Consider the following 11,208-nt stretch of genomic DNA (forward strand, 5'->3'; position numbering starts at 1 on the left):
TACCAGGGTTGATTCTTCTCTTTTTCTCTCTCTCTCTCTCCTTTCATTCTTGAACAAATCAGCTGTGGTCAGATACGGAGAAGCATGGGATCTGCCAGATCTATAAGCACTTAAGATATGCAGTTTTACAACAGTCACCCTATGACTCTATCAGAATTTGAAGGCCTGAGATTTGCATTCTGTCATAAAATGCATCATGGACAATGATTAACCCTTTAGCATCCAGTTTTCTCTGTCAAATGTAATACTTATTTATTCACTTTGTTTTGCAGTAATCATACATTACTTTGTTTTTTTTTTTGAGATTTTGATGATGTGATCACTTATTTTTAGAATAACATTGTAGTGTCAGTGTGAGAGGCAGGATCTAGCTGATTTGAACATAAAGCAGGTAGGATATTTTGGTCAGATGTTGCCAGTTTAAATCCTAAAGAATTACATAATATAACACACTTAAGCACTGACCAGTTCCAGTAAGAGATGTCAGCAGTAAACATAAGTACTATGAGAAGACTTTGCCTTTGTTGTATATATGAGATGTGTTAGAATATGCTTAACTGGATTGTCCCCTTAACCCTTTTGTTACCATATTCTAGTAAGAGATGTCAGCAGTAAACATAAGTACTATGAGAAGACTTTATCTTTGTTGTATATATGAGATGTGTTATAATATGCTTAACTAGATTGTCCCCTTAACCCTTTTGTTACCATATTTCTGTTGAAATACACTGCCTTTGTTTCAATTAATTTTGAAAATTATGAAGTATTTACTAAAATCACTTTGTCATTGTTAAACCAGTATTTAGGATTGCGAAGACTTAGTGGGGCAAGCGAAAGCGAAATTGGGATGGCACTTGTGCCCAGCGTCGCTTTTCTGGCACTTGTGCTCGTGACATGTGTAAGGATTTTCGAGCGAGATCTTTGCTAGTGCCCCTGGACTGGCTCTTGTGCAGGTGGCATATAAAATACACCATTTTGAGCGTGGCCGTTGCCAGTACCGCCTGACTGGCCTTCGTGCCGGTGGCACATAAAAGCACCCACTACACTCTCGGAGTGGTTGGCGTTAGGAAGGGCATCCAGCTGTAGAAACTCTGCTAAATCAGATTGGAGCCTGGTGTAGCCATCTGGTTTCACCAGTCCTCAGTCAAATCGTCCAACCCATGCTAGCATGGAAAGCGGATGTTCAACGATGATGATGATGATGATGAAGTTAACTTGAAATTTCGGTGGAACGTTTTAATCTAAATTACTTTAAAACTGGGAGTTAGTATCATGGAATCTGGAGCAGTCACAAGTAGGTTAGTATCAAAAGAGCTAAAACAGGAATTTTGTATCATAGAACCAAAAGCAGTCTTGGCCAAGTTAATATTAGTTTCACATTTTGGCACAAGGCCAACAATTTCAGGAGAGAGGGTAAGGTTGATTACCTCAACCCCAGTATTCAACTGGTACTTATTTTATCAACCCCGAAAGGGATGAAAGGCAAAGTTGACCTCAGAATGTATAGAGACGGACGCAAAACCACTAAGCATTTTGTCCAGTGTGCTAACAATACTGCCAGCCTGCTGCCTTATTGGCCAGGTTAATATTAAAAAGTTAAGATAGAAAGATAGTGTCACAGAACCAAGGGAGGTCTCAGGTGTGTTGGTTTTAAAAGAGTTAAAGTACATTTAAGGGAGAATTTGAACCCAGTATGGCAAGCTAACAGAATCCTCATCAGGTTTTCCAAAGCTGCTACTTATAGTTAGCTATTTGCTGTCTATCTGTAATACACATATTCACAGTTTGTGCCCAGTTCTGACAAATCTGTGACTTTTTGGTTGTATGTTGAATGTTATGTTATTCCTATCTGATAGGATTTTCCATGTGTACACACACCAAATAAATGGTGTGTCTGTAATATGGCCAAATGGTTAAGAAGTTTACTTCACAACCACAAAGCCCCCAAGTTCAATCCCACTGCATGGCACTTGGGGCAAATGTTATTTTTTGCAGCCTCAGGCTCACTGATAACTTGTGAATGAAATTAGGTTGATGGAAACTGTATGCAACCCTGTCAGCTGGATTATTCAGAATGTACTGCCCTGTCACATATCAAATTATACTAATTCTACCTGGGAATTATGTTAATTCAAGGGCAAGTAATTCAGTTGATTTAACAACTGAATCCTTATCACCAAACAGCAGAGATCTATGCCCACTATTATTTGGTCTTTATAGATATTTTATATAATAAGTGAATGATACAAAAAGAAAAAAAACATTCATTGCATTGACAGAATATGAAATTTTAAATGTAATATTAGACGCATGATTGTGTGGTTGAGAAGCTTGCTTTCCAAATGTGGTCTTAGGTTCAATCTCACTGTGTGGTACCTTAGATTAGTGTCTTCTACTATAGCCCCAGGCTGAGTGGATTTGGTTGATGGAAACTGTGTGGAAGCTTGTATGTATTTGTGTGTATCCTTATCTTGACATCGTGATGATTGTAAATGAGCAAGCTATGTTTGTTTCTTCTATGCAAAATATGTCTGGTCATGAGGAAATATTAACTTGCCTAGGAACAGGTGAGGGTTGGTAACAGGAAGGGCATCCAGCCGTAGAAAATTCTGCCTCAACAAATTCCATCTGAGTGTGGAAAAGAAGATGTTAAATAATGATGAGGGATCCAACCGGGTTACCATCATCATTTAACGTTCACTTTCCATGCTGGCACAGGTTGGATGGTTTGACCAGAACTGGCAAGCTAGAGAGCTGCATCAGGTTCCAGTCTGATTTGGCTTGGTTTCTACAGCTCGATGCCCTTCCAAATGGCAACCACTTTATAGTCTGTGTTAGGTGCTGTTTATGTGGCACTGCAACAAGTGCTTTTACATGGTGCTACCATGAGCATTTTATGTGGCACCAGCACAAGGCTCTTGCAGGCCAATCCTCTTCAGGGGATGCAGCCTTAACGCTTCTGTGCGGGATGGGTCTTGATATATATATTTAAGAGAAGGTTGAGGATTTGATTCCAATACTGCAAGTTTATTGTGTCAAGTATATTAATTAATGATGCTAATTTCATGGGCTCTGGTGAATGGATAAACGGTGAAATCACTCCACTCCAATTAGGATTTTCACTCAGAACCTTGAGAGATGAAAACTAAATATTGTAATAGATTTAAACCTGCGTTCTACTGTTTTTTTGTCATGGGGAGTTAAAATGGTAAAAATGAGGATCAACCAAGTTATCATCATCATTATTATTAACATACATTTTCCATACTGGTATGAGCTGGACAGTACAACAGAAATTGATGAGCCAGGAAACTGCACCAAATTCCAAAACATACTTTGGCATGGTTTCTATAACTGGAAGCCCTTCCTAATGCCATTTTTGAAGGTCCAAAGACATTGGATTATTTTTTGACAAGGGAAATATCACCACTTGTAACGCAGCAATTTTCAGCGAAGAGAAAATGTAAACACACACACACAAATATGCATAAAAGTATAAAGTGGCCCTCTTTCAGTTTTCATCCTGTCACAAGATTTTGGTCAACCCAGGGCCATAAGAGAAAACACCTGACCTAGGTACCACACAGTGGGACTGAACTTGAAACCATGTAGTAAGGAAGCAATTCATATAAATACAGAGAGCAGCACTTTAAAACTGACATGTTTTGCTCAGCTGCTTTTTTTTTTTTTTTTTTTTTCATGTGCTTGGTTTCCAGTTGTAGAAACCAAACCAAACCAAAAACATATGAACAAGATAATATTGTCCCTTCTCTCCTCAGACCAATGGAGATGACTAGCAATGATTTATCTAACCCATGTCAACATGGAAAGCAGATGTAAAACAACAACGATGATAATGTCCTAATATTTTCTTATTGGATTTACCCTGTGATGCATTTTTATTGCTGGTGCAGTTCTCTCTCCATCCAGCTGTCCACATCTTGAATGTTTCATTAGGTGAGAGAGTCAAGACAATATCTATTATACATTTACTCATGACTACTTAAACACTTAAAGCAATTAGTAAATGCTGGTGCAGCCTTCCAGCTTGCCAATCCTGACCAAACTGTCCAACCCATTTCAGCATGAACAATGAATGTTAAATGATGATGATGGTATATGATACCCAGCCATACTTATCCATGAATGATTGCTGGCTCTTTGATGTTTTTATATCCAGTCTGTAAAATCCACTGACTTGTTCATCAAAATTTCTGTTTTAAGCACTTTAATAGTACTGTCATCATCATCATCATCGTTTAACGTCCGCCTTCCATGCTAGCATGGGTTGGACGATTTGACTGAGGACTGGTGAAACCGGATGGCAACACCAGGCTCCAATCTGATTTGGCAGAGCTTCTACAGCTGGATGCCCTTCCTAACGCCAACCACTCAGAGAGTGTAGTCGGTGCTTTTACGTGCCACCAGCACGAAGGCCAGTCAGGCGGTACTGGCAACGGCCACGCTCAAAATGGTGTATTTTATGTGCCACCCGCACAAGAGCCAGTCCAGGGGCACTGGCAACGATCTCGCTCGAAAATCCTATGAAGGCCAGTCAGGCGGTACTGGCAACGATGCGATGAATATGAAGACTGAGATTAGCTGGGTGAAAGTGACAATGATGGAAAATGAAGATGTGCAAAACAGTGGTGAAGTCTAATCAGCTTGATTTTGATTTGCCTGAACTGGAAATATCAAAATTAGTCTTGTAGAACCTACTTCATGGTGATGTGAGGAGAGGAAAACCTTGTCACACATCGGCAACTTGATCGCAGACACTGGCCTGGAATATATCCAGGACCTTGAGGTGATGATGTTGGACTGAAGAGTGTGGTGGGTTGACTTTGTTGGTGCAGCCCAGGTTGGAACCTGGCCATAGATGAACCTCTCAAAGATAGCAAAAAGACCATGACAACAGAGAGACGGTTGGAATGGAATGAGTCGGAACAAATATGAGGTATCTCATCTGACATTTTAAAAATTTTGCCAATATGCTGCACTTTATTAACCCTGAAAAGATGAAAGGCATTTCTGAGCTAGAAAGCATACAGCAATGTATTTTGCCCTAAACTCTTCACACTACTACAAATCCACCCTATTCCCCTTTATAGTGGTATTAATTCTCCTGAGTGACTTAGTCTTAAGTGGACAGCTTTCGAATGATTCAATTACATGAGACTGACTTGTGCTAGAGAAACAAAGTCTTTAGTTGTAACCCAACAGGCCACTAAATTTGAAGATGTGCAATTATCAACTCCTGTTAGTAATAACAAAGAGATATTGAGTGTATCATGTCATCATCATCATCATCATTATTTAACAACTGTTTTTCATGCTGGCATGAGTTGGACAGTTCAACAGAAGCTCACAAGCTAAAAAACTACACAAAACTCCAAAGTTTGCTTTGGCATGGTGCTTAAGGCTAGATGCCCTTCCTAATGCAAACCACTTTACAGTGTACTGAATGCTTTTTATGTGGTACCAGCACTGGAAAAGTCACCAAGTAACTAAGAGGAAGCAGTATTAAGTGGGGTGGCTTTATGCTAGGTAACAAGAGACTAAAGCATGACAGAGGGACAGGAACAGCTATCTTGCAGTAGAGGAGATATATTGTTACTGCAACTGGGAAAAAAAAAAAAAGAAAATGGTGGTGGAGAGGTGTCAGGGTGCACCCTCAGGTTACAAGGTGAATATAAGAGAAGTAGCATAGATGGGTATAGCAGTCCTTGAATACAAGAACAAAAGATTTTTTACAAGAAACTAGCATATATAGCTGATCCAAAAATATTGTACAATATTGGTTTGTTTTTGATTAGGCACAAAGGCACTTAATGCTAAAAATTAGGAAATAAGATAGTGCAATATCCATGCTCTTTCCAAAGGGATATATACATATATATTATGGTCCTGAAAGGGTAAAAAAATCGAAGTATTTCCAAAACATCACTCAACCTGAGCTTGAGGTTATCTACACTCTTTAATTGGAGTGCCATTCTAATGTATAAAACCACAAATATTACTTTTTACATGCAATGATGTTAAAAACAGAGTAATACTGAAACAATTGTAACTGGTCATTTAAGATGTGCTAAACTCTTTCTTTAATTTTTGTTTGGATTATAGATAGATAAAATAAAGGTGATAAAGTGTCAGGGTGTCAAAGTGAATAGGAGTGAGAATGGTTGGATTCAAACAAGCAGTGCTATTAATACAAAATGGTTTTGAGCATTGTGCACCCTGCAAGACATTCTCTCCTCACAAATTCCAGCCTGGCCTTAGGTCCCCAAGGTGTTTCTCTATGGTCACTTGATCTGCTAGAAATAGCAACCAAATATGTCTTTGATCATTCTATCATCTTAAAAAAGTATAGGATATTTGTTATCTGCAAAAGACAAGATGATCATGACTGGAACACATCTGTACATTGATTTGTTTAAGAGTTGACCTGAGATTAAACAAATATTCAGTCAAAACATGTTAAACTGCCCTCCTGCTTCACAAAAGAAAACTTCCATTCTCTCTCTACACCACTTCATACTCTATGTAAAATATAGTCACTCTGAGTGAAAACTTCTCAAAATACTACAGTGTATATGGAAAGCTTTTTGACATTAGCAGGCTATTCGTTTCTGGTTGTTGTGTGCATATAACTCAGGAAGGCATTACTTCTGAATATTTTATCAAGGCTCTGTTATAGGTCCAACTCTTCCTCCTCTACATCGACAATCTTCATGCCAATGTTCTATTCATCAATATTTATGCTGACAATACTACTCTTTATTTTGTGGTCGTCCTGGCAATCCCTCTTCTTTGAAACAGTCGGAATTTGCTGCTAATTTTGACATGGATCGGCAGTTAAGAAATGGAACAAGAAGTGACTAGTAACTTTTAAGCCTAGCAAGACCAAACTCAAGCCTTTCAGTAGGAAGTGGGATACCTTCTGTATTGTGTTCTTAAATTTTGATTTGAAACAAATTAGAGTTTGGAATTTATTTCACTGCACTGAAGTTTATGTTTGTTTTCAATGTTTTTTTTTTAATTATTACTATTATTTGGGAATTTAGAAGTGACTAGCAACTTTTAACCCTGGCAAGACCAACTCAAGCCTTTCAGTAGGAAGTGGGATACCTATCTACCTCCCATTTATACAAGTTATAGGTCTGAGGTGTCACATGGTGAGACAGTCAAATCACTAGAGAGTAGGTCTTCTACAAAATTGCTTGGTCTTTAATTTCTCAGCTAATCTTTATTGGGGTTCATACATTGTCAGTTGGTAGGTTTGCATCTCATAAGGTGTGTGGGGGGAGGGTGTCATTGTATAGATCAAAGGATAACCTCACATCTTTACAAGTCCACAATTCATCCTCATATAGAATACTGTTCTCATATTTGGGCAGGTGCACCATCATGTCACTTGGATCTCCTCAACCAGCTTCAGAAGCAAGTCTCTAATCTGATTGGTCCCTCTCTTGCTTTAACTCTGCAGCCTTTGTCACATCGATGTAATGTTGTCAGTCTTAGTCTTTTCTATCATTAGTGCCACAGAAAGTGCTCTGATGAACTTTCTCTTTAATCTACAACAATTTGTGTCATCTCACTTGACTTGAGACTCACAGCTAAATGTTGCTGAGCTTCCACAAACAAGGAAGTCTTTTTACAGTTGTAGCCTTTTTCCTTAAACTGCTAAACTTTGGAACTTTCTTCCATTTCATTGTTTCCCCCCTTCTTATAACGTGAACTCTTTCAAGCCTAAAGTAAATTCATTGTTTTCATCATAATTTCTCCTTTTTGCTTGGGACTTACAAAACAAAAAATAAAAAGCAAAGCAACCAGTCATGATGCTGTCCCGTCAACTACCCTCATGCTCACCAAGTTCTTCACCAAAATAAAATGCCTTAATAGACTACAAAACAAACGTAAACAAAAGTCATTAATGAAGAAAATTAAATTCAGGTAACTGAAAAAATAATTTGCACATTGGTTCTGAATGATTTATTATATATTTGATGTGTGTGTTTTATACAAATTTTCTGAAAATGAAACGATGGAAATGTTATTTCAAAAGCTGACTAACTGAAAAAGTAAAAAGTTTTTCATTCTCAGTTTTAATCAGATCAATTTCTTTCCTCAATTTAGCTATAGTCTCAGTTCTTTCGCGCGAACTCTGTTCTTCGTCTTCTGCGACTGAATCGCTTGGGATAATGTGGCTGTCGAGTTCACCGGCCAAAATAGTAGCAAAAACATCTGACTGGAATGGATATGACTGACCACACACATTGGTCTCTTGCAGGAAATTTTGAAAAAGGACAGATGAGATTTTATCTTTTTTGTTCATCATTTCTGTTTGAAATTTATGGATGGGGAAAGTTTCTTTGGACTTGGTTTCGAAAACAGAGCGATAGACGGGAGCGATAAAAGCATTAGTGACTGCCGTTTTGTGCATCAAAGTTTTCAAACATCGACCATTAGATGTGTCCCACACTTTCACAGTGCAATCATCGGAACCAGACGCCAACAAACTACCGTCCATAGACACTGATAGACAATTGACATGTTTGCTGTGACCAAGAAAATAGAATTTAGTTTTATCCGATCCTCCACTCATAGTATCATCCGTTGTATTGGCTGAACCTTGTGACAGATCTACAACGTAAATTTTACCACTGCTACCACCGGCATAAAGGCGGTTTTCAGCCATGTTCATAGTAACAGACAAAAGACTTTCGGAAAACATAAAACTACACAAAAGCCGGCCAGTGGCAAGATCCCAAAATTTACATGTTCGATCAAGGGAAGAGGAGACAATGCGAGCTCGTATTCCACCGGCGCCAACATATAAGTCAGTTATAGGAAGTGTGTGGTCGTGCCATATAAACAATGGTTCTGGCGTAGAATTTTTATTGTTTTTGTTGTCCATAGCATTAAAAATATCGACCAAGGACCAGGCAATAATCTGATTGTCTTCTCCACCAGTTAAAAAAGTTAAGTTATCAGCAAACTTAATACACACGATGTTTTGAAAATGTTTCTGAATGACAGACAGAAGTTGACCAGTTAATACGCACCATACGTAAAGTTTTTCTTGGATTCCTGCAACACAATATAAACCGTCTGGAGAAACTGCCAATGAAGAAATATTTTTAGGAACTTCCATCTTTATAGCCGGAGACGAGGAGTTGGTGATATTCCATACACAAAGCACATTTTCAGAGGCCGACAAAAGATAATTCTTTTTTATCAAACACAAGCCGTTAGCTATCGGACCGAGTTCTTCTCTGAAACATGCTAAAGCCGTGCATGAGTTGATATCTAATACACAAATACTTCCTTTCTGCCTACATTCGGAGCTTTTACTACCCAAATCACTCGATATAATAACTTCCGAACAGCGGAGAACCGACATTTTTTATTTCGTTCTACACGTGCTACTGAGTTACCTGCTCCTTATTTTACTAACTAGTGCCATCTAGCGATTGAATTGCGTCCCTTGTTTTAAAGTTTGCTTCTAAAAATTTCATATTAAGCTTTGTGTGTTCTTTTTGTTATCATGTTTCCCATTGTCATGTAAATTTTCAATAGGTATCGACGTTTTGACAGTTATTAGTTTGTTTTTTTATTTCAAGAACTTTCATTAAAAAAATTTTGAAAATTGCTTATACAATTTGCATCCAGTACCATATCAGAATTTAGAGAATAGCGAGAGCATGAATTAGTTTCAAGTTTAGGTTGTTTCCACATCAACTGAGGTTGGTAATGCGTTAAGACATGAAAATCACACTTGCCCATTCTGCCTATACATCTTACGTTCTTATTTCAAATTACTCTGAGGTCAACTTTGCCTTTCATCCTCTCGGGGTTGAGTACTAAGGCGGATGTAATCGACTAGGATCAAGTCCCAAAATTTCTGACCTTATGCCAAAATTTGAAACAATTATTGGTAAATTTTCAGATTAACACCCGCACGATTTTCACTAGGATGCTAGGGTTAGGGTTTTAGGGTTAGTTTAAGGGTTACGGTTAGGGAATTCCGTCCCTAACCCTAACCCAAATCGTAACCCTAAACCCTGACCCTAAAACCCTAACACCCTAGAGAAAATCGTGCGGGTGTTAATCTGAAAATTTACCCAATTATTATGGTGATATAAGATGGTGAGCAGGGGAAATCGTTTGCACGCCGGACAAACTACCTTGCAGTATTTCTTCCGGCGCATTATGTTCTGAGTTCAAATTCAACCAAGGTCGACTTTTCTTTTTAGCCTTTCCTGGTCGATAAAATAATAACTAGTTGAACAATGTGGTCCATGTAATCGATTATCTCGCTTATTATTATTATTAAGGCGGCGAGCTGGCAGAATCATTAGCACATCGGGCAAAATGCTTAGAAGCATTTCGTCTTGCCAGTACGTTCTGAGTTCAAATTCTGCTGAGGTCGACTTTGCTTTTAATTCTTTCGGAAGTCGATAAATTAAGTACCAGTTGAACACCGGGGTCGATATAATCGACTCGCACCCTCCTCCCAAATTCCTGGCCTTGTGGCGAAATTTGAAACTATTATTATTGGTGAGCACGCTGGACGAAATGCTTAGCGGTATTTCGCCCGTCGCGAGATTCTCAGTTCAAATTCCACATCAACTTACTTTTTTTTTTTTTTTTTTTACTAATCTGGGCTCGATGAAATAAAGTATAGTCAAGTACTGGTCTCAAAAACTGTTGGCCTTGTGTCCAAATTAGAAACAGTTACCGGATTAACTTGTGGATAAGTTGCACCCTAATTAAGTGCTTCAAATCTTGGTACAAATTTTTCCCCTTCATATGCAAACTTGATATCGGTTTTGCCCCGTATATACGTTACACCTCAGTTTTTTCAGTTACAATCAGTTATAAAATAGTTCGCCTTATACACGGGTAAATATGGTATAATCATCCATTAGGGCGGTGGATTAGCGGAATCTTTAGGACACAGGAACATGTTTTACGGTATCGGTATTTATTCCGGTTATGTACGTTCTGGGTTCAAATCCCACCGAGTTAATATTTGCGTTTCATCCAACCGAGATTGATAAAACAAACTACTAGTCAAGTACTGGGGTCGATGATAAGTACTAACCTACACCTACAAAGAATGGAATTTGGGGGCGGGGGTTGGAAAGATAATCGAAAGAGCCCTCACACTAGAAAGAAACTTCTTCCAAAAAGCTTAGTGACGTT

The 11,208-nt window shown here is 38.4% G+C and overlaps 1 protein-coding gene across 1 annotated transcript in view; it reads right to left on the bottom strand.

Annotated features, from left to right (window-relative positions):
* Positions 1-7,977: 7,977 nt before the first annotated feature.
* The window catches only part of LOC106875329 (WD repeat-containing protein 18), a 3,260-nt gene continuing 29 nt past the window's right edge, over positions 7,978-11,208 (bottom strand). Inside the window, exon 1 of the mRNA XM_014923419.3 lies at positions 7,978-11,208. This exon is cut by the window's right edge and continues 29 nt beyond it. Coding sequence (XP_014778905.1) covers positions 8,054-9,403 — 1,350 coding nt within the window. The 5' untranslated portion in view covers positions 9,404-11,208 and the 3' untranslated portion in view covers positions 7,978-8,053.

This window comes from Octopus bimaculoides, chromosome 2, assembly GCF_046866305.1.
Source record: "Octopus bimaculoides isolate indiv1 chromosome 2, ASM4686630v1, whole genome shotgun sequence".
Taxonomy (NCBI): Eukaryota; Metazoa; Mollusca; class Cephalopoda; order Octopoda; family Octopodidae; genus Octopus; species Octopus bimaculoides.